The sequence below is a fragment of the Triturus cristatus genome, chromosome 3_1 (assembly GCF_964204655.1).
Source record: "Triturus cristatus chromosome 3_1, aTriCri1.1, whole genome shotgun sequence".
NCBI lineage: Eukaryota > Metazoa > Chordata > Amphibia > Caudata > Salamandridae > Triturus > Triturus cristatus.
The window spans coordinates 876,477,530-876,502,801 of NC_140583.1; the positions used below are offsets into that span (position 1 = coordinate 876,477,530).

General features: G+C 44.9%; 1 protein-coding gene across 1 annotated transcript in view; it reads right to left on the reverse strand.

The window, feature by feature from the left end:
• LOC146861227 (retinol dehydrogenase 7-like) overlaps nt 1-25,272 on the reverse strand; it is a 269,548-nt gene that overhangs the window by 117,747 nt on the left and 126,529 nt on the right. The window contains exon 4 of the mRNA XM_085645361.1: nt 6,895-7,225. Within this exon, the coding sequence (XP_085501487.1) occupies nt 6,895-7,225 (331 nt within the window). The remainder of the gene's footprint in view (nt 1-6,894; nt 7,226-25,272) is intronic.

Consider the following 25,272-nt stretch of genomic DNA (forward strand, 5'->3'; position numbering starts at 1 on the left):
TTTCAGGGGTGTTATAGTTAGCTGGACATTTCCCTCGTACAAAACCCTAGAAATTCCCCTGTTATAGTTAGTTCAGCTAACTATAACTCGCGCCCCCGCAATGCACTGCTGATGACGTCACATATTACATCACTCATGACATGGTCAGTGACATCACTGATGACATCACTGATGACATCTCAAATGACATCACTGATGACATCACTGATGATGTCATCCATGTGACATCATCAGTGATGTCACATGGATGTCACATTCTCTCACAATCCTTACCCAAATGCACACAGACTCACAGTGTGATTTTAGACAAGCAACACTATCCTAGGAGTTTACCAAAACTCATTCACTACTCTGGAAGAGTTAATGGTACTGCACACAATCTACATATTTAAGTGCACCACATCAGTGTCAAAGCATGACTCATTTAATCAACGCATAAGCAAAGAATGGATTCTAATCCTACTAAAACTTCACAACATGACAGGTTTTAAAACAGTTATCTGTCAGCAAATACATGATGTTACCAAATGCTTCTCTCACAGTGATCCCAAATACACACTAACTCACAGTGTGATTCTAGACAAGCACCACTATCCCTATCAGTTTACCAAAACTCATTCACTACAGTGCAAGTGGTAAGGGAACTGCACACAATCTACATATTTCACAACTGCAATTTACTGTCAATCCCTGACTCATATAATGAAAGCATAAGCCATAACTGTCTTCTAATGCTACTAAAACTTGACAACATGACATGTTTTACAACACTTATCTGTCAGCAAATACACGATGTTACCAAACACTTCTCTCACAGTGGTTCCCAAATGCACACAGACTCACAGTGTGATTGTAGACAAACAACACTATCCCTAGGAGTTTACCAAAACTCATTCACTACAGTGGAAGTGGTAAAGGAACTGCACACATTCTACATATTTCACGACTACACTTTAATGTCAATGCCTGACTAATATAATCAACGCATAAGCAAGGACTGGCTTCTAATGCTACTAAAACTTGACATGACAGCTTTTAAAACAGTTATCTGTCAGTAAATACACGATGTTACCAAATGCTTCACTCACAATCCTTACCCAAATGCACACAGACTCACAGTGTGATTTTAGACAATCAACACTATCCTAGGACTTTACCAAAACTCATTCACTACTGTGGAAGGGGTAAGGGGACTGCACACAATCTACATATTTAAGTACAGCACATCAGTGTCAAAGCATGACTCATTTAATCAACATATAAGCAAAGACTGGATTATAATGCAACTAAAACTTCACAACATGACAGATTTTAAAACAGTTATCTGTCATCAAATACATGATGTTACCAAATGATTCTCTCACACTGATCCCAAATACACACTAACTCACAGTGTGATTCTAGACAAGCACCACTATCCCTATGAGCGTACCAAAACTCATTCACTACAGTGCAAGTGGTAAGGGAACTGCACACAATCTACATATTTCACGACTGCAATTTACTGTCAATGCCTGACTCATTTAATGAAAGCATAAGCCATAACTGTCTTCTAATGCTACTAAAACTTGACAACCTGACTGGTTTTAAAACAGTTATCTGTCAGCAAATACACAATGTTACCAAATGCTTCTCTCACAATCCTTACCCAAATGCACACAGACTCACAGTGTGATTTTAGACAATCAACACTATCCTAGGAGTTTACCAAAACTCATTCACTAGTCTGGAAGAGTTAATGGTACTGAACACAATCTACATATTTAAGTATAGCACATCAGTGTCAAAGCATGACTCATTTAATCAACGCATAAGCAAAGACTGGATTCTAATGCTACTAAAACTTCACAACATGACAGGTTTTAAAAAAGTTATCTGTAAGCAAATACACGATATCACCAAATGCTTCTCTCACACTGATCCCAAATACACACTAACTCACACTGTGATTCTAGACATGCACCACTATCCCTAGGAGTTTACCAAAACTCATTCACTACAGTGCAACTAGTAAGGGAACTGCACACAATCTACATATTTCAGGACTGCACTTTTCTTTCAAAGCCTGACTCATTTAATAAAATCATAAGCTATAACTGTCTTCTAATGCTACTAAAACTTCACAACATGACAAGTTAAAACAGTTATCTGTCAGCAAATACAGGATGTTACCAAATCAACAACAAACAACAAACAACACTATCCCTTGCACTATACCAAAACACATTTCTTCATCTAGAAGTATTACTACATTTTAGTATAGAAACATAACATAACTCATTTCACAAATTCATAAACAATGACTGGTTTCTAATTCTACCAAAATATAAAAACTGCAAAGTTACCTGTTTACAAACACATGAAAAACACAAATGCTTATCACAGAATGGTTTCTACATGCACACACATTGTAGAGAAAAAAAGTACTCCCTATACTTTAGCAGGAAAAATACATTAGTCTGATTAAAATCAAAATAGTCTACATACATCCCCTCCCAATTAAATAACTCATCTTTCAAGTTCTTTTGTAGATTAAGAAGTATATCAATCACTCACCATATTTTCTTTTACAGAATCTCTGCACTGTGCACCTCTCAGCAAAAGCAAAGAATGAAAAAGTTTCCCTTTCATTTTCCACACATATACATGTAAACATCAAATAACAATCCTTCGCACATAAACTCAAAAGCAAACATACATTTCTATTGGTTAAACATTTCAACCCTTTCCAACTGAAATACATTTCAACCCTTCCCCCAATCTGCCTTCTGCCTGTTACCATAGAAACAGGTCATGGAACACTGCACTGAGCTCACAGGTCACAAGTTCAGCACACAATGTTCCTACACAAGACAGGAAGTGTGCTTGACTTTTCAACATATCAGCTTATCATATATAATGTTCCTTACAATCTGTTTTTGTTAACCAATAACAATCATACCTTTAAAAAACTGAAATATACACCCTACCTTTCAGTGTAGAAAGTTGTCATACAACCAATGATTTCTTGTCGTTTTTCAAAAAACGTTGCCGTGGATCCGCGCACCCACCGCGAGAGAATCCGTGCATCCAACGCGATAGGATGCGCGAACCGTGCGCGCATTTCCCCGTGTTTTTTTTTTTAAAAAGGGGGCCCATGGGGTCCATCTGGGACCCCCTAAGCACCTCTAGAGGGTCAGTGTATTTCCACTCTGCCCCCTTTATATGTTTTACATACTTATTCCCCTTCCATCTTCTGCCTCGCTTCTACCGAGGCAGAAAATGGCCGCCAACAGTTCCTGGTTTCGAATGTAGAGGGACACTCGACAGCCAATTAGCATTCAGCGCGCGATCGGGAAGGTGCGCGCTCGGTTCGGGGAGGGTGCGCTTACGGTGCGTGTAGGGTCCGCGGATCCTCCCCGGCCATAGATATCACTAACTTTTTTACCCTAATTTTCTCAGGAACTACTGGACAGATTCACACCATATATGCAAAAGGCATGAGTCCGAACTGAGGACTACCTCTTTGCCAAATTTGGTGTCATTCCGTTCAGCGGTTCGGGCTGTAGCTGCGACAACAGATCCTATGGGAAATTGCTTGGAGAAAACGTGTTTTGGGACCCCCCTTTTTTCTCGGCCCCCGCTTGACGGATCACTGCAAAACTTTCAGGGAAGGAGCGGAGCAGAGCTGGCCAAAAGTTTGGAAAATTTCGCGAAGATTCATCAACCGGCGCCAAAGATACTCCCAATAGAATGTTGCGACCGCCAGTAGATAATATATATATATATATATATATATATTTGTAGTAATACATTTAAAATATAATATCTTATATTGTAAAATACATACTTGCATTAATTATGTTACACTTTACATATATCTATGTATTCAACATACATGTTGAAAAAACACTTTTACAAAAAACTATAAACATTAAAATAAATGTAAAAATAAAAGCAAATAATATAATTTAAAAAAACAAACAATTAATGCTATAAAATGTAGAATAATATTAAATATACTATTCCCACCCCAGTCTACACAACAGTAGGGAAAGTGTTGGCCTTTGGAGTGGTTGAATTTACTATACCCACTCCAAACAATGCAACAGTATGGAAAGCATTAGATTTCGGAGGGGAGAGATTTACTGTTTCCACTCCAGTCAGGACAACAGTAGGGAAAGTGTTGGATTTCAGAGGTGTAATGTTCACTACTCCTAATCCTGTCTGTGCACCATTAGGGAAAGTGTTCCATATTGGAGGAGTTAGATTTACTATTCCTACTCCAGTCAGTTCATCAGTAGAGAAAGCATTGAAGTTTGGAGGGGGGAAATGTACTATTCCCATTCCAGTCTACATCACTGTAGGGAAAGTGTTGGACGTTGGAGGGGTTACATTTATAATTCACACTCCAAACAATGCAATGGTATGGAAAGCGTTTGATTTCGAAGGGGTGAAATTTACTATTCCCACTCCAAACAGCCCAATAGTAGGGAAAGTGTTGGACTTTGTAGGGTTAAAATTTACTATTCCCACTCAAGTCTGTGCATAAGTAGGGAAAGTGTTGGATTTTGGAGGGGTGGAATGCACTATTCCAAGTCCAGTCAGCACAACATTAGGGAAAGTGTTGAACTGTGAAAAACCTAATTTTACTATTCATACTGCAGTCTAAGAAAGAGTAGGGAAAATACTTCACTTCAAACACATTACATATATGAGTGACCCCATGACTGCAGTAAAATTATTAAACTCTTAATTAAAAAAATATGAATTAACATAAAATTCATATATTTATCTTAAAAACAAAAAACAAATTAATCAATTTACATCATTAATATTAAAACAGATCAATTAATAAATATTTGCTTTTCAATTAATTAACTTCCCACACTGCACCCCTACAAACCTATCAGCCCACACCTAAAATATCCCAGAAACAATAACTGTTCCATAAGATACATATTTAAAATAAGTTAAATCGTTAATTAAAACATGATTCTGCCCATTTTGTATAAGTGAGACCCCTTGTATTGGTCTAAAATCTTGGTATCTCTCTACAAACAGATACTGAAGAATGAAACAATTCTGGAGCCCTGAAAGGGATCAATAATTTCCCCTATTTATAAACAGGTCGATAAGGGCAATGCAAAAAACTACCGCCTTGTCACCCTGATTGACAATGACGCCAAGTACTATGGAGGAGTAATCCTGGAAGAACTTACATCATGGACCACAACTAAGTATATTATACCAATAAATCAGACCGGCTTCTGCAAGTACATGGGAACAACTACCAACATCAACCTACTAGTAAAGGAGAAATTCCTAAGACACTGCCTAGGCATACTTCAAACCTTCCTCACCTATATCCCTGGAAGAGCAATCAAGGAGCTATCAATTGTTTATTCTGTGGAAATGGAATGGATGATCTTCTTCACATAATAAGTACTTGTACAAGTCTACTGAAAGACCAACGCTTATTGTTCCGTCACATTTTCAACCATGATGCAGACAGGTGGTGCTGGCCTGCTTTGATCCAACCGCTATGCAATTAAACCACCGCTTCACACGATTTCTCACCCCAATAGACAGGAGACTGGCCCAATTTTCACCTTGTCATCAAAGAAAAGGCGAGAAAACTGATAAAACTGACAAAACACTGCATTGCTACACCTGATTAATTGGCAAGGACTTATACCCCAATGATGAATCTGAACAGGCGGCTACAATTCCTGCTTTCTTTAAACACTATGCACTTCGCACTCAATTAGAGAATTACAAAATGCTTCTTTACCCGTCAAGCTTGCACAAGAGACTTTTATCTATTACTTTCTTTAAACCATTCTTTTAAAGGCCAATATTGTACAGCGGAAATTGCACCACATAAGTCCACACATGATGCATTGCCACTTTAACAAGAAGAACGTTGCATCCACATATCAATGATGGATAAGTTCTGGGGCAACTCACAACAACTGAAGCAATATTGGAACAAGAACAATCCTAGTATACACTGACTGATAATCCCTTTCTTCAGAACTGAACACAAACTTAGGAGGAAAACTGTCTTCTTATATACACACTTTTAAAATGTTTTATCTTCGTACTACAATGACATTACTGGTCGAATATAATAAGGAATGACTGCACAAAAAAACTGCTACCACTGATTCATATCAGTATTAGCTTGAAAGCTCAAAGTTTTATCCCCAGTGACCTGCACCTCATGCAGCTTTAATTGTGTTTTTAAAAAAAAATATTATGCCTAAATAATGTTAAGGAATGAATATAATGTCATGAGTATGCAAAAGTTTTTATTAATAATGCATAGTAAACTTACTTACTAACACTACCAAGACATGTAAAACTTAAGTACGTATGTTCTATGTTTTAAATACCATGCACTCTGTCCTATGAACCAGTCATGCACACTTTACCCCTTCTCCATGCAGGCTGCATTACATTTTCAGGTAATTATTCCCTTGGTAAACATGAGGACACCCTAATATAGATCATATTTACAATGCACATTTGCCTGTGTTGTTTTCTTCTATTAATCATTCAGTTGTTATAGAACTTCAGCGATGTTAATCTTTGTGATGTTCTTAGGCTTACGGTTATGTGGAAGATTTACAGTCAAAGTTCATATTATCTCACTTCCTGTGATTTCATTCAGGTCAAAGGGTGTGTGATGTCACTTCTGCTACCCCTAACATTTTGGTGAATCGATGTCCATGTGTGGGTCACCTTGCTGTAGGAGCTGTAGGGGCCTGTGTCACGCCCCTGTTACTTGTGTTGGTCCAATAAAATATTCTCAGCATGTTCATAAAACTTAGACTGTTTTCGCCTATCTAAGATAATTTTCTCCAACTAGATTGTGTAATTGTGTTATTTAAATACAAATGCATATTTTACCTTCATTTCCAGTCTCTGCTGCAACAAATGCCACAGCCTGGTCGATGCTTCGCGGGTTTGTCACATTCAGTATTACTGTCTTCAGTGTGGGCGATGAGCAAGCTTGTAAGTCTTGGCTTCCCTTTTCTGTCAGGCATGCAGCAATGACTCCAACTCCTTTTTTGTCAAGTTGTCTTGCCAGAAGGTTTCCAAAGCCACTGTCACAGCCTGTTATGAATACATGCTTCTTCTGCATATCACTGACTCGGAGACTGTCTTTGATGAACCAGCATATGGTAAAGAAACAAAATGTAACTAAAAAGCCTGTCAGCTCGGGTTTCATCAGGAAAAACTGCAAGCAAACAAATGAGAAGTTAGTTTTTTTTTATTCTAAATCTTTCATCTGACATTTATTTTGTTGATCGATTCACGCTTTCTTTTTGAATTGAGAAAAAGTTGAAGTCTAAGGAACATCTCCAGTTGGCAAATATTAGCTGAGTCTGGTGAACTTTCTGGGCTAAATACGGGGAGGAAATTTTTAATCACCAGAGGAACTAGGAATAGGATCACCAAATCCCCTGGTAAATTCTCATTTCAGGAACCATAAGAAATAGCAGGTGACTAACCCCTCCATTGTTGGTAACTCTGCCAAGCAAGATAACGGATACACCTTGTCAGACCCCTTTCAGCAGTCCACAGGGCCAATAGGGGCTTCATAGCCATAATCGTGGATATTGAGTCCTTTTACCACTGCTGTCCTGGGGCCTGCACTATTCTGGTTCTTCAAACTGGGACAAATACAACTGTTTCTGCACTTGACTCTCAGTAGTAGCAAGGGCGGACAGTCACAGGCATTTCAGGGAGGCTACAGCGGGGATTACTCAATGCCACCCCTGGAGCAGCTCAATAAGATAAATGTTAAGCCCACCTCTTTTCTCTGTAGAAAAGACAAATACTTTATTACATGGAAAACATAGACTTCCAATACACGATCAAATATGAATGATTGCGAGTCTTTGTGCTCATTGCATTTCTGCTGACTAGCCGTCTACCTGCCTCTTATGGATAACCCTGTCTCTCGACTCCCCTCAGGTTTAACGTTTCAATGTGGCAACGTCCACATTGAAGTCCCCTCCTATTAAAATCATGCTAGATGGTAAGTCAGCTAGTATAGTGGTAAGAGTTCTCAGTGTGTTGTCAAGGAAAGTGGGAGGGGAGTATACACACAACGATGACCATCTTTGACTGTGCACGAAGCCTGTGACCAAATCCTATCTTCCCTATGGGTCTTCCTTGGATTGATCTACAATGAGGGGGAAGGACCTGTAGATCATTTTTGCTACACCCTGAGAGAGAGAGATGTAAACCCTACATGGTGAATCCTGTCATATCCGTAATGGCCTAGGAACCTACATTTGGTGCCCAGGAGATGAGTTTCTTGTAGGAAAAGAATGCCCATAGTTTGTCTCTTAACAAACTGCATGACTGCCCCTCTTTTGATCTTATCATTAAGTCAATTAGTGTTCCGGATCAAAATTTTGAATGAAATGGGGTGTGATGCCTCTTTTTGATGATGTTGTGTAAATATCTGTTACTTTGTGTAACCTATCATGAACTGCAGAGAACACCCCCCCTCCCTGAACAAAACCTGAACTTCACTATCTCTTGCCCATATCAACCTGTAAAGTAAAATAGGTTTACTATAAAAAAAAACTGCATTTATGCACAGTTCAAACTAGGATCCATGTGTAGCAAGAAAGCAGTTCCACCACAGTGCCCTATGCTAATGTTTTATCTCATGACTTTCGTATTTAAAATGACATCACAACTTGTCTGTCCATTTCCACATTTCTACCTTCCAGTGAATACAAATGCTGCTGAAGGACTGCTCCTTCCTACAGTGGTAGATCACAGAAAATGAGGAAGGACCACACTCCCTCAGTCGAACTTCACCACAGCAAGCTGCCTCACACAGCAAGGGCACAAATCCATTAAAGAACTGATCAGCTTGCTGTGCCCCTGCACCTCTCCTCCCCACACATTCTGAACAGCCCCTCTCTGGTGCCGTGGGCAAAAAAAGCACTCCATGTTGCTCCACAGGAGGCAAAGGGGAATACCATTTGTCTTGTAACCTGAATTATCCTCTGGCTCAGCAACTTGAAAAATGGGAACTCTGCACTGTAAATAAAAAGCCAGAACGATGCCATTGTTACGCCCGCTCCGTTTGTGGCCAGATAACAAAGTCCACCATAAAAGACTCACCGACCACCCAATGCTCGCACCGGTACAGATCTGTGTGCCGCAGACTGCCCTTGTGAAGCCCAGCTTCTTGTTGAGAGACCAGGGAACCATGACTATGGGCTACATCTCTAGATTCAAGATTCTCCTCGCAAGATGCAGCATCTTGTTGTAGCTCTGTCGATCGCTGCTATTTTTCTATTGACAATCCTGCTCATGCTAGTTCTTTCAAAGGTGAGCAACTAACATCATTGTGCACAAAATCCCCCAATCAGAACTTACTGCTTCCCCCCATGACATCCACCTTGATAAATAGAATCTGTATATATATTCCTATTACGCGGACGCCTTTGCTACTGTACCCGTTTACCTTTGTTGGCTCTATGCACATGGTCTCATTGTGATAACCACAATTGAATTTTTTTATTTTTACTTAAAATGTCCATATCGCTTTGTAATTGTAACAGCTTACTTCTGGTTGCCTGATACTCGTGATTATTACGCGGACGCCTTTGCCACTGTACCCGTTTACCTTTGTTGGCTCTATGCACATGGTCTCATTGTGATTACCACATTTTTTCCTTTTACTTAAAATGTCTATATCGCTTTATTAGTGTAACAGTTTACTTCTGGTTGCTTTATACTCGTGATTATTACAGATTACCCTCTGTTACTATATATTCATCTAACACATCTATGTTAACTTCTCCCTCCCCATCCCCTCACTATCCCTTTTCATACTTTGTTTCTATCTCTCTCGTCCTTCACTTTTCCATTTCTCTCCCACCCTGCCCCGCCCCCTCCCGTCTTCACCCTGTCGTCTATACTTGGCTTCCATCACATCACTCTCTGACTTTTAACGACTAATCGTCCACTAATAACTATCCTCTGACCTCTTATTCTGTGACCTCCACACTTTCTATATCTCCTATGATACTGTCATCACCCTTAATCGCCTTCCATTCTAACTTTCAACTGTTTAGCCTTGAAAAAGCCCACGGTCAATGGACCACTAGGGCGAAACACGTGTCGGCTATCTTTCAATATTCTGTTTCTCATCTTCACGAAAAAAGTCTAATAAAAACCATGCACGAATAACATAAGAAGACGTTTGATGATTTATCCAGTCTCATTTTGACATATTAAGAGGGCACAATCCTCCATCCCTCTATATACCTATTTTCACAATGGCTCTTGGGTGTAGCCATTTACGAGGAATGTGCCACCTATAAACCATGGGCATTTAAAGCTGTAGTACCAGAAATCCAGAGACTTCCACCCACACAGCTACTCATACCCCCATGACTTCTACCCTCACAATGGCCCCCACTGCCCGCTCCTTGCACTGGTTATTCTCCCTTAACTCCGGGTTGGTGATATCCAGCTTTGTCCCCCAACTGTGTCCTGGAATCGGGGTTTTGCTGCTCATAGACGCTCTCTTATGCCTCCCATCTGGAGACTCCCTGCATTGTGTTTCTTCTATGCCTGACAAGTACATCTACTATTATTTTATTCCTATACTGTTGTGTCTTTAACTCTACACGGTTAGCCTATACTGTTATGGTATGCCTATATGGTGTGTGTATGGTGATACGTGTATATTGAGTCTCTATGACTACAATGTTAGTCTACACTGCTATTTTTGCATACAGTGATTTTTTTGCTCATTCTTCAAAAACACTGTATTTGATGCCTATGCTGGTATCTTAAGGTGTCACACCATCGTATGCAATTTATCCTACTCTGTGCATTTAGGAATGAGTTTGCCTCTCATGTCTGGAAGTTTTATGATGCCTTTGATATCCCACCTACGTTGTGAGCACATTTACTGTACATTTATGCCTATACTGTTATCCGAGGCAGTGCACCCATCGCATGCTACTAATCTTACCTTTCATGTATAGGAAGGAACCTGCTTCTCAATGCATGCTAGTCCATGCTGTCTCTGATATCCTACCTATGCTTGGGGGCTTCTAAATCCTAACATTGGTTACCTCCAGAAACAACCTCCGAGTATCATATCAAGTTCGGGACCCTACAGCTGGGTCAATATCCTGCAGCATCACAGTCATGGAAAGATATGGCCCTAACGCATACTGCATCAAATTTCTGATGAACCTCTCCAAACAGGCTACAAAAAACTTCAAATATCTCCTCAAAGAGCATCCAGAGACACTAATAGACATCTAGACAGTTCCTCACATGGAGGCCATAAAAATGACTTTATCTTCTACACTAAGAAACCTGCCAAATGGAGAGTGAACTTCCTACAACACCTTTATGTGACAACTACCACCAACATCCCTTACGGATCTAAATTCTCTATATCCCCATCACAGAAATTAAGTGGTGAACTATGCATAACTGTCTACAGAAACGGGAACATCCTAAGACAAACCTCAGAACAAAACCTATCCATCTTTGATCACCACTTCCCTGCTGTCTGCGCCTCCATGTTAGCCGCTCCCATCACCAGCCCCACCCCCTCCCAGAGAACCCACCCCAGCACCACCTCCAATTCTAACTCAACCATCCCATGCACCACCTCCTCCCCGACCCTTCCTATTGCCCCCCATCCTCAAATGCTCCGAAGTTTCAGCTACGGCTCCAGAATTACTTTCCACCCCTCCATAGCACACTCACGCTGACCAGCTTGTTTCCACAACACAACACACTGGACTCTACCTTAGCCTCTACCCAAGACTCAGAGGAGTTCCAGCTTGCTCCCCTCCCCACAAAAGACCCAACGGTCTCCCAACTGATCCCTATAATAGCCAGTCTAGAACACACAATCAACCCTATTTTGGAAGATACTGTGTCACTACGTATGGACACAATGATTAGCCACAATTTACCCCAACCTCACGCATCTATGGTAAACACCAATCCTGCGACAAACTATCAATCTGACCCCCATCCCTCACCCCTAGCCAAACTACATTCATCACCACCTCAAACCTAGAAGCACTTTGACTGGAATGTTTCAACAGGAAGCTGAAATGCTGAGCAACACCTATGAGAATGCCCCCAGCCAACCCAGTCACCACAAGATCCCAGTCATCCTTGGCATAAATAGGACCTTGAACACCACTTGCCCTCCCAGGCCGCCGGTCCAACTAATTACCATCCAAACCAGTCAGCCTGATCCAAGATCACTACTTACGCTTTGCTGTATGCTGCTAAACTGTCGTTCAGCAATCAGGCATGCCACTGAAATATCTGAAACTATCTTTAATTACAATATTGACATCTGCTTTCTAACTGAAACCTGGCTAAATGGCAAATTATCCCCTCACATCGACCTTCTCACCCCACCGGTAATCTCAATCATTCGCAGCAACAGCAAGGATCCCTCTACTCTATCCTACCATTCAAATGGACTGATAACCATCTAATTCTTTTTGATCTCATTACCATGCATCCAAAGGCCCACCCCCAATTTAGCATCAAATTCTCCAGGTAGAGTTAGAAGGATTAGTTCCCAAATCTAACCTCCACCCAACTTCTCCTCCACCGATTACCTTACCGACCACTACAACTTAAAAATGGCAGAACTCACAGAAGCAGTCAGTCCTCTGAAACTCAAGAAATAAAAACAATCAATCAACAAGTTCCTGGTTTAATAGTGACCTTAACAATGAGAGGCGAAAACTCTGACTGGCAGAAAGAAATACAAAAACCAATTTTTTAGAGAACAAACCTCTGTTTTCTGAGATCAACTGGACCAGTCAAGGAACAGACCCAAAGACCTCTTAAACATCATCAAGCATCACACCTCCTCTTTCCCCCAGCACTCAACTAATGACTCCACTAACCACTGTGAAAAATTCACAATTTTTTTCTCAGAAAAAATATCTAACATTGAACTCTCTCTTGAGCCACTCACTTCACCCTGCACCAAGGATACTCCCCCTGACGAAAAGGGTTCACCTAAACCCCTACATTCAAATGATGGCTGTCTCCCCCCCTTCAGCAACACAAGTCACCAACCTCAACCCCCTTACAGTTAAAAATAATGCAACCTGAACAAAATTCAACCACATCCTTGAAGAAGAAGTCCTTACATTACTTGCTAGTATGAAACATACATCACACATCTCTGACCCCATCCCGGTGACACTTGTTAAATATCTCAATCACATCATCTCTCCTCTATGGACCAACATCACTAACTCCTCCCTATTGAGTGGCTCCTTGTCGGCCCCCCTCAAACTCAGCCAAGTAACGCTCCTCATCAAAAAACCAGACGCTGACCAGAATTATCTTAATAACTACAGACCTATAACTAACCTCCCTCTACTTGCCAAAACCTTCGAAAAAGGTGTACTTGCACAACTCCAAAACCACATTGAAAAATAAATCTTGCACAACAACTTCCAATCTGGGTTCAGGAAAGGCTGCAGTCCAGAGACTGCAATGTTGAACATCATAGATAACATACACAGATCTCTGGATGATGGCCAGGCATGCCTCTTAGTCCTACTTAGACTCCTCGGCTGTCTTTGATACTGTCAACCATGACATCCTCCTAAACACCCTTTCGCAGTGTGCAGGCATCAATCGAACTGTCCTTCTTTCCTGAACCAGTGCTCACAGCTAATCAAGCTTAATAACTTGACCTCAAAAGCAGCGCCAGTCTCACAAGGAGTCCCTCAAGGGTCAATGCAGATGACACCCAACTCTATATGAGAATCTCATCAGTCAAAGACATCCAGGGCCTCATTTACGAAAAGTGACGCATCACTGCGTGAAAACAGCGATGCGTCACTTTTCATTGTGCTCTCCTTGCGACGTGGTGGATGCGTCATATTTACAGTATGATGCATCATCTCGCAAGGAGTTACAGATACATCAGTATTTCTGACGTCTCTGTAGGCGCAAAAATGATGCATTGCTGGAGTGTGTCACAAAAGTGACGCAACTCCAGCAATGGGTCATTTCACATGGGCAAGTCCCATTTCAAATGTCCCTGCGTCAGTCCTACGCGTAAGATATTGACGCATTTGTGTCCTAGAAGTGGCGCAGTGAAATCTCATAGATTTCACTGCGTCACTTCTATGAGATTTACTTGCGGCAGAACGCCCACCCTGCATACGTTATACCTGGCGCAGGTATAATGTGGCGCAGGGGTATACAAAGTGACGCATCTACCTAGATGCGTCACTTTGTAAATGTGACGCAACATGGTGCAAAAAGTGACGTACTGTCAGAGCAAAAGTGACGCAATGGCTCATAAATAAGCCCCATCCAGCACTTAAAGAGTACTCTGACCACAGTACATTCTCGGCTAACCAGCAACCATCTTAAGCTCAACCCCAACAATACTGAACTACTTTTCATCCAACCCAAAGATAAATCCTTTCCCGTAGATCTCTGGGTAGATCATCTCACTGCATTAATCTGCACACTATCCATCTCCAACTCTGTTAAATTCCTGAGGATTACACTTGATAGACACCTAAACATGAAAGAGCATATTAATGCTTCTGCTAAAAGTGCCATCTACACACTGAAACACCTTATAAAATTCAAACCCTTCATTCTCATGGTAGACCTAAAGGCTGTGGTGCTAGCCCAAGTCCTCCCCAAGCTAGAGTACAGTAACAGAATGGCACTTCCATAAGTAAAGAGCTAGGTCATTCGCACTAAGCAGATACCACAGACCAGTGGTGGTATAATAGCTATTGTCTCTGAAGTTCTTGAATAATTGGCAGGATATCCAAACTTTTTGTTTCTTGGCGATATCATGCGTGTTACTTTTACTGTTGGCACCAGCGTGGAGATGTGACTATGTTACCTCATGCTGTGCCTACTCTTCTTTACGTGACCTCCCGCTGATTTTGCTCCAGGGGGTTGATAGCAAGCTATGTGTATTGAATTCTATTAGTCTTGTTCATTAACCATTACATGTTACGCTCTGGTTACTCATTTAACTGAACAGATTCATTTCAAGCACGATTTGCTCATACGGAGGATCTACTTACTTATTGGATACGCTTTCATGGAGTTTGAACTCAGCTGCTACAATGATTGAAATTCTCTCTTAAAGCATCCTGTACTCTTATTGCCTTGAAAAAGTCATTGTACTCAACATGTACAGACGAAACACGTGTTGGCTGTTATCCTTATTCAACCTATACTGAAGAATAATAAAAGCAACAACATACTCAGGAGTGTGGTAGATTCTCATTTCATCACTTGGAACTTGTTTGGATATCCTGCCAATTATTCAAGAACTTCAGAAACAATAGCTATTATACCACCACTGGTCTGTGGTATCTGCTTAGTGCGAATGACCTAGCTCTTTACTTATGGGAGTGCTGTTCAAGCCAACCTTTTCTGTTAACTTTCAATTTGCTCATGGCACTTTAGGGTAGTAAGTGCCTCGGCTTACTAAGCACCCCTCTAGACCTATATATATCTTTCAAGACATACGCCTCTTGCTTGGTTTTTTGACACTTGTTTGAAGTGCGGTCCATTCCCATTTTGGGAACACTACTACCTTTCTGTATAAATAATTACAGTAACAGAATGATTATGGTCGCCCCAAAAACACACCTAGCCCCTTTCAAAGCCACACCTCACGTAGCAGGTAGACTACTGTTGGAGGAGAGTCACTCCGACCATATCACTCCCACCCTCAATAAATTTAACTGGCTATCAATCGAGGCAAGATTCATACTCAAAACTGCTTGCATAGCTCTCTGCTTGAAAAAAACTGTCTATCTCACAAATAAATGGGCAAAAGAGACCTCTTAGATGATCACACAGTCTACTCTTTATTCAGCCAACATTTAAAAAAGAGAGCTCCCGTACCCACTCATTCTCAGGGAATGCTCCCAGAATCTGGGACTCGCTGCCTCAAGACTTAAGTGACAATAACTCATTCCCTCACTTCAGAAGGAACTGAAACTTCTTCTCCTCAACAAATATCTAAACCCTCCCCCCAGACCATCTAACTGGTCTGTTTGCCCTCACCTTCTAAATACAATGAGCTTCAGTACCTTGAGCCTCTACACTCCTCACCTTCCCAACACTCTACCTTAGCTACCTCATAAGCTACAAATGTTCCTCTATACTACTGCCTTCGTAAATTTCCTTCATGTATTGTTATCATGTTATTTTATTTACTCCACAGATGTCTTGTGCATTTGCTGCTGTGATAACTCTGTAAAGTGCTTTATATATTTATACTGTATCTACCTCAAAACTGTATTGTCAACATATCCTAAAGTCTTTGTATGCTTCGTTTACATACTGTCACTATGCATCTATATTTAATCCAAATGTAATTCATGTAATTGCTGCTATGCCAACTCTGTGAAGTGCTTTGATACTTTCTGGTCTAAACTTGATAAATAAAATAAATAGGTACATTTATCCCAACTTGTCACAACCCTGGTGCCAGTGGTTATGTATTAATCCCTTCCCCCTGTTAAGTATAGGAAGATGGGCTCCTCTTTGACGGCAATCCAGAGAGCAATGTGTAGTAAAGTCTGCATTGCTTATTCGGTGGAGAGACAACTCATGGTTTCCGATGGATGCCCATGGGCAAACCACTGTGTCATTGTGCTCAGGGAGACCATTGTAACGTGCCTCATGACAGATGAAATTGGGGATAGGGTAGTTACCTGAGATTGGGCAGCATCAGAGCTTATTCATTTCTTCCAGCCAGTATCAAATGCACTCAGAAGCATCAAAGAAATTAGATTCCCGATTGTGGATTACCTTCTGTGGGACAGGGAAAATCAAAATATGTGTCAGCTACATGGCTTTGAGCTTTTGTTTAACTTCAGAGAACGATCTCTGTTGTTGCTGAACCTTGATAGAATAATTCCGGAATGCCCTTCTTCCTGACCACCTGGAGGACAGCATCCCAATCTCTATAATTGAGGAGGTGGATTATGAGGGTTCATGTGTTGGGCACCTGCCACCAAAGACCGGTGTGCTCTCTCTACAACAACGCACTGGGCTAGGCTCTCCACTGGAACCCAGGACTGGAGTCATGAAGTAATAAATTGGGTAGGTTGAGATCCCTATGTCCCCTCAGGCACCCCAACCACATGGATGTTGTTCCACAGGGATTGTCCTTTAGTCTCCTCCACCTGGTTCTCAAGCTCTTTGGTCATTTAGAGGAGCTTGGTGACCTGACCTTGAGAAGTACACAAAATGTCTCTGAAATCCTACTTTCTGCCTCTGTTGCCCTGTCAACTACATTGCAGAGGTCCCAGGGAAGGAGAGAGAGAATCTAAACTTGTGTAACTTTTTTTGTCTCTAATGAGAAGAGGGCATGCAGAATGGGGAGACACTCCCTCTTTGCCACAAAGAGCCATAGCTGAGTGTGCTGTTTTGGCAAGATGGGCCCAACTTGTCTTATCCCTGTCCTTTCACTCAGTAATACTGGAGCAAGGAAGCAGTGCAGGGCCCACGAGTGACATAGGGCCTGATGTCGAATAAGGTTACTCCATCACAAACGTGACGGATATCATTTCTGCTGAATTACAATTCCATTATATCCTATGTCCCCAAGTGTGGCAGACGTTAGAATCCAAACAGTAACTTAAAGCTGTAGGTTATGGAGCCCTCAGAGAATTCAATCAATCAATCAATCATATCACTTGTATAGCGCGCTACTCACCCGGAAGGGTCTCAAGGCGCTAGGGGGAAGGGGGCCGCTACTGCTCGAACAGCCAGGTCTTGAGTTGTCTCCTGAAGGCGAGGTGGTCCTGGGTCAGCCGTAGGTGGATGGGGAGGGAGTTCCATGTCTTGGCCGCCAGGTAGGAGAAGGATCTGCCTCCGGCGGTGGCTCTTCGGATGCGTGGTACGGCGGCGAGGGCGAGGCTAGCGGATCGTAGCTGGCGGGTGGGCGTGTGGAAGATCAGGCGGTCGTTGAGGTACTTGGGGCCCAGGTTGTGGAGAGACTTGTGTGCGTGGGTGAGGAGCCTGAACGTGATCCTCTTGTTGACGGGGAGCCAGTGCAGGTTCCTCAGGTGGCCGGAGATGTGGCTGCGTCAAGGGATGTCTAGGATGAGTCGGGCGGAGGCGTTCTGGATGCGTTGTAGTCTTTTCTGTAGCTTGGCTGTGGTTCCGGTGTAGAGGGTGTTTCCGTAGTCCAGCCGGCTGGTGACGAGGGCCTGGGTGACCGTCTTCCTGGTTTCGATCGGGATCCATCGGAAGATCTTGCGGAGCATGCGGAGGGTGTGAAAGCATGAAGAGGAGACGGCGTTGACTTGTCTGGTCATGGAGAGGGAGGAGTCCAGGATGAAGCCCAGGTTGCGTGCGTGGTCTGTCGGTTTGGGGGCGGTGCCCAGGGCAGGGGGCCACCAGGAGTCGTCCCAGGTGGAGGGTGATGGTCCAAGGATGAGGACTTCCGTCTTGTCTGAGTTCAGTTTCAAGCGGCTGTTCTTCATCCACTCGGTGACGTCTTTCATCCCTTCGTGGAGGCTGGTTCTGGCGGTGTCGGGGTCTCTGGTGAGGGAGAGGATCAGCTGGGTGTCGTCGGCGTAGGAGATGATGTTGAGGTTGTGTTGGCGTGTGATGGCTGCGAGGGGTCTCATTTAGACATTGAAGAGGGTGGGGCTGAGTGATGATCCTTGCGGGACGCCGCAGATGACTTCGGTGGCCTCAGAACGAAACGGGGGGAGGCGGACTCTCTGTGTTCTTCCAGCTAGGAACGAGATGATCCACTTCAGTGCCTTCTCTTGGATGCCGGTGTTGCTGAGGCATTGGACTAAGGTGCGGTGGCACACAGTGTCGAACGCAGCGGAGAGGTCCAGGAGGATGAGTGTCGCTGTTTCCCCGTTGTCGAGAACGGCTCGGATGTCGTCGGTGGCTGCGATGAGGGCGGTCTCGTGCTGTGCTTGGCTCCGAAACCGGACTGCGAGGGGTCGAGGGATCCATTCGTCTCGAGGAAGGCGGCAAGGTGTCTGTTGGCGATCTTCTCGATGACTTTGGCAGGAAAAGGGAGGAGCGAGATGGGGCGGAAGTTCTTGAGTTCGGTGGGGTCCGCTGTTGGTTTCTTCAGTAGGGCGCTGAGCTCGGCATGCTTCCAGCTCTCCGGGAAGGTGGTGGTGTCGAAGGAGGTGTTGATGACATCTTGGAGTTGGGGTGCGATGGTGGAGTCGGCCTTGTTGAAGATGTGGTGGGGGCAGGGGTCAGTCGGAGATCCGGAGTGGATGGTGTTCATCGTGCGGGCTGTGTCTTCGGTGGTCACTGCGGTCCAGGTGCGGAGGGTGGCAGTGGGGTGCGTTGGTTCGACGGTAGGGTGCGAGGATGGTGTGTCGAAGCTGTTGTGGATGTCGGCAATCTTGCGGTGGAAGAACGAGGCGAGGGAGTCGCAGAGATCTTGTGAAGGGGTGATGTCTTTGTTGCCGGTGCTGGGGTTGGAGAACTCCTTGACGATGCTGAAGAGTTCCTTGCTGTCGTGGGCGTTGTTGTCCAGTCGATCCTTCAGTGATTTCTTCTTGGTGGTGCGGATGAGCTGGTGGTGCGTGCGGGTCGCATGTTTGAGGGCGGTCATGTTGTCAGTGGTCCGGTCGAGGTGCCAGGCTTTCTCGAGGGTGCGGCAGGTCTTCTTGGAGTCCTTGAGTTCTTCGGTGAACCAGGCGGCCTTCTTGCTTCTGGGTTTGCTGGGGGGGTTCTTCAGTGGTGCGAGGTCGTCGGCGCAGGTGGTCAGCCATTGCGTGAAGTTGCGGGCTGCTTCGTTGGGGTCCGGTGTGCTGGCAGGTGGGTTCTGGCTGAGGGAGGCAGTGAGCTGGTCAGCGGTGATCTTGCTCCAGCCCCTGTGAGGAACCTGTTGCGGGTGGTGGTTTTGCTGAAGCTGAAGTGGACGCAGCTGTGGTCGGTCCAGTGAAGTTCGGTGGAGTGGCTGAAGGCGATGTGCTTGCTGGATGAGAAGACGGGGTCAAGCGTGTGGCCGGCGTAGTGGGTGGGGGTGTTGACCAGTTGCTTGAGTCCGAGGTTGGCGAGGTTGTCCAGCAGGGTGACGGTGTTGCGGTCCTTGTTGTTCTCCAGGTGGAAGTTGAGGTCCCCTAGGAGGATGTAGTCGGCGGAGCGGAGGGCGTGTGGGCTGATGAAGTCCGTGATGTCTTCGCTGAATTGTGTGCGTGGTACCGGGGGTCTGTAGATGAGGGTTCCTCTGAGGGTCGTCTTTGGGTCAGTGAGGATCTGGAAGTGGAGGTGTTCGGTGGTGGTGTGGGTGTCGTCGGCGTCGGTCGAGATGCGGATGGTGTTCTTGTGGACGATGGCGATGCCTCCTCCGTTCTGGTTGACGCGGTCCTTCCTGATGATCTTGTATCCATCTGGGATGGCGATGTCAGGGGCTGAGGAGGCGTTCATCCATGTTTCATTGAGGAAGGCGACGTCTGGTGATATTGTGTCGAGGAGGTTCCAGAGTTCGACGGCGTGTCTGTGGACGGAGCGGGTGTTGAGCAGGATGCACTTGAGGTCGCTGCTGGGATTTGTCTTGGCGGGCGCGGTACATGTTCGGAGGCAGGTAAACTTGCAGGTTGTGCAGGTGAAAGGTCCGTGGAAGCGTTTCGGGGCGGCCCGGCAGCAGGTGGGGTTCTGGCCGGCATTGAGTGCGTTGAGGGCGGCGGCGTCGTAGGTCTGTCGGGTCGTCTTGCGTCAGTGGGGACCAGGGGGTCTGGCGCTGGGCGCGGACGGGCGCAGACGGGCTTACCTTTGGCGCGCCTTCGGCGCACAATCGGCGCTCCCGCTGCGCGTGACCGCTGCGCGTACGCGCGGTCGCCATTTATGGCGAAGTGGGAGGGAGGGAGGAGCAACTGGGAGGCGGGAGTGGGGAGGGCACAAAACAAAAGGGGGCGTGGCCACTTGGACGGCGGCAGGAAGCGGGGAGCGGGGCGGGCACAGGGGGACACAACAGCAAAGAAGCCTGGCAGTGGCACAATACAGAAAGGAAATAAAAGCAGTTAAAGGAGGAAATAAACAATGTTACACAGGGAATTCACACTAATAGTACAACACACGCTTGAGAAATGCTGCGGAGGGTCTGGGAGCAGAGAGGCAGTCCCAACGAGGCTGCGGGCAGCAGAGGGCGAGGGGCACACACACAGCTGGTGGCCGTGCGGCGCGGGGGTGTCCTGGGACAGGAAATCCCTTGAGTAGTGTACAACTCTAGATGACTTGGGAAGGCCTAGTTTAGTTCAAAGTTAGGGTGACTTCAGGGTACCTTGTGCTCCTTTGTCCCAAAGCTGCTGAGGCCCAGGCATGCCCCATAGGGATAGCCACTGCGGAGCATTTCAATTCAGCCATGTGGTTTAATCGAGGAGGCCAGTATGATGGAGGTGGCTCCTAGCCATCCACAGCATCGCTATCAGCCTCAATGCAGGGTTTCTTTTGGCCTAGGCAGCCTGTTGTCTGCGGGGCAGTATCAGGTTTCCTTCCCTGGAGGTCCATTTCCCAACTTCCTTACCTCCCTCAGCTTCTATGGCCTTCATGTGAGATCCAATTTGCGACCTCTGGCAACTCCTGTAAGTAGCATAAGCCATGAGGGGGGAGGGAGGGCAGGGGTTCTGCATCTCCAGGGTGCCCTTCACCAAGCTTCACGTGGTGCAATGCCGCTGGGCTATTACCATATGGACTGGTTGCCAGGTGCTCTGTGCAGATGTTACATGCCTCCAACCTCTGGCCCACCCTCAGAGGGGCGTGCTACCTCCCCTTCACAGGAAGTCACTCAGGGTGATGGCCAAAAAGGCGAGATTCAAAGGAGAAGCCGACTATGGTGGGTAAATGGTGAACTCACTCATGTAGGGCTGTCCCTTTGTTCAGGCAGGCAGTCTGTCTGCAGGAGCTGAGAGGGGAGACCAGTGGCCATACTAGTTTTCCGGTGGGCACGTAGGCCATAGGGAGCAACAGGTCTAGGGGGACAAACCAAGCTTCTAACATCCAAGGAGGAGTTCTGACATCTTGAGAGTGGGCCGAATAATGCACTCCTGTATTTCTAGATGCCACACATTGCCGGAGGTCGTCACAAAATGGGAGCAATCCTGGTAGCCCTTTCGCTAGTGACCGCATAATCCCTCAGGGCACTTTCTGGGCTTAGATGTGGCACCCTCTGGCACCTTGAAACTCAGGTCACACCAGAACTGAAGAAAGGACCGAAGAAGGACTGCCACTGGACCTGGCAAGAGAAGCTACACTGACTGCTGGACTGCACCTGCTGCACATTGTACTAGCAAAGACAGGACTGTGCCTGAGGCTCCTGGGTTGTGGAAAAGTGCTTCCGAAACCCCAGACCAAAGAAGTGACTCCAAGGGTCAGTCAGCTGACCCCCTGGTACCAGCATCAGGTCCATCAATGCTGAAGTAACCCCTTCCGGCAAGTCTATTCACATTCTCTGAACTGCCGCTGACCACCGACGGGCCTCCCAAGAAACCGAACCTCAAAGGCCAAAAGTTGCACCCAAATCTGATGGACTGGAAAGAGTCATTAAAGTCCAGAATTGCCATCAAAGATGGACACCAACCTTTGCCAAAGCAACCTATTTGGCCCACTGTGTCTGGAGATCGGTAGCCCAGATGCCACCGGACTTCTACTGGCTTAAAGAGGACTTAGAGGGACTCTGACCCACCTTACCAGTGGACTGAGGAATAACCCCAGGAAGGGCCCCATCAACCGCACAGCACCCAGAGCATCCTTCGTCATCCTCAGCCTCCTGCATTCCCAGCATCAGGACCACTCCATTGAAGTCTATGGCTGTCTTGATGTACAGTGTAGAACCAGACTTGAGACTGCTTTGGTGGCCCCCTTGACCTTCCTCCTTTCAGAGTTAGTCGCCCAACTCAGGCCAGAGTACTCAAACACAACTCTTTCAAACTTTTCAAAAGTTTGTAAATGTTAGGGTTACCAATGCTTGTTTGCACTTTGGACTAAAAAGCAGAGATTTATGTTTTACTTGAAATTTTGTATCTCCAGAACCCTGTGTATTTTTCTCCTCTTGCTGTCTAAAAATCCATGAAAATATAATCTATTGTAATAAATTGGTATTGGATTTCTTTCATGTTGAGCTAGAGGTTTCACAAAGGAGCCTCACTGGACTAGAGATGGTTTTGGGGGAGTATTACACTGTAAGGTTGCACAACCATACCATAAAAAAACCCTCAATCCTCACAACCCCTCACTGTGTAACTGCTGGAGGGCTTATACAAATTAGCCTCCAGGAGCTTCAGGCAGTGAGAGGCTAACTTTCTAAAAGTGAATTGGGCTTATAATTATGAAAAGTAGTTGTTTAATTATTTTTCTAGCTGGGCTCTAACTGGCGATAGCAAATGAATATGTAGTATTGCTTCCCAGTGTTTCTAGTTGGGAGCGACCCTTTGAGCAAGGATGTTTCGGCCCACCTGGGGACTAATTAGGCTGTTTTTTTCTGCCAATATGCACCAGTGGAGGGGGGGCTTAAATCCTCTAGATGCAAGGGATTATATTTTTTAGGAAATTGCGAGGAGTGACCCCATGGGCAACGGTCGCTTCCCTTGGAGGGGGGCAGGGGCTATATATTTTTTTCATTCATCCCCAAGAGTAGATCAGACTTTTTAGTCCCACTAGACACTAGTGATTCTGTTTTGAAGGGTGGTGTTCCCTAGGGACCATATATTGTTTTTATTTTGCCCTGCCCTGGGAACAGATTGGGAGTTTTTAGGCCGATCTGCCCTCTTGGGGGGTGATGGAAGCCCCCTATCCACCAGGGATTTTGTATGTGAGCATGCCCTTGGGCAAGGGTCACACTCATCGAGGGCCATATTATTTTTCATACCACCCTCCCTGTTGAGGGCAGATTTTTTAGTTTTTTTGTGGTTTTGGCCCCATGATGGCTGGTAACATTTCAGTCGTCAGGGAATAAGGTTATGTATGTGGTGGGGATCTGCCTGTGGGGTAAGGTTTGCTTCCATCTGGTGGTGTCTTTTTGCTTTTGTCACACCTCCTTTCGGGGTAATATCAGTGTCTTTTGGTTGATATTTTCTAATAATTTTTATTTGCGTTTTAATTCTCTTTTTTATGTAGAGCCAATTGGTTCCTTTGTCTTGGTGATGAATCCTGTTTGAGGGTGCAGCTTTGGCAGATCTGTAGTTTGTGGAGTTGTGGTTGGTAAGCAACTAATTTTGTAACCTTTTCATCTAATGTGTATCCTTGCCCTGAGTGTCCTAACCCTGGGCTACGTGTGCCTGCATGTTTTAAATTGTACCACGCATGACTCCAGTATTGGGAGCAACCATGAGAGTAAAAGTGAACTGACTAGTTTGTATAATTTTATATTTATTGTCATCTTCCCGGTTGGTGGTTGATTGATGTATTTAGTTAGACCGGTTGTGTTTGTAATCATAGTTGGTTTTTCATCTCTTTCAAATTGGTTTATTAAAAAAATGTGATGGCGGGGTGTGTAGACTGTCCCTTGGCTTGTGGAGTGTGAGGAGTGGCATTTCTCTGGCTGGTGGTGTGTGTAGAGTGGCGCTTGTCTGGTGTTGTGTGTAGAGTGGCGGGGTGTGTAGACAGGCACTTGGCTGGTGGTGTGTGTGGACGGGCACTTGGCTGACAGTGTGTGTAGACTGGTGCTTGTTTTGGGGTGTGCATGGGCAGGCGCTTGGCTGGCAGTGTGTTTAGACTGGCGCTTTGCCTGCCAGTGTGTGTGTGTGAACAGCAGCAAGCCACTACAAACACACACTGCTACCGAAATGAGAGCACCCATATTCCACCAGCTTCCAGGTGGCGTGACTGTTCTGTTGGAACTGGCATCTGGTTGGTTGTGTGTGCGCTGGCAGTGCGTGTGTTAGGCCTCCAGCTGGCGGTGCGAGTGAGCTGGCATTTGGCTGGTGGTGTATGTGTAGTGACTTGCTGCTGGTCACTACACACACATTGCCAGCCAAATAGCAGCCAACTCACTTTGGGCCATATGTATCAAGCCTTTTTCCCGTTTGCAAACAGGCAGATTCTCAGAATCGGCCCATATGCGAATGGGAAAAATCCTTTTGGGATGTATCATCCCAAAAGGCCATCACAAAATAGAGAATTGCAAAATTTGCGATTCTCTATTTTGCGAATGCAGATAAGGAATTGCAAATTGCGATTCCTTAAATGCAATTCTGGAAGCATCAGAAATTTGCTATTTAGCCTTAAGGAATTGCAAATTACCACCAACTTCAAGTT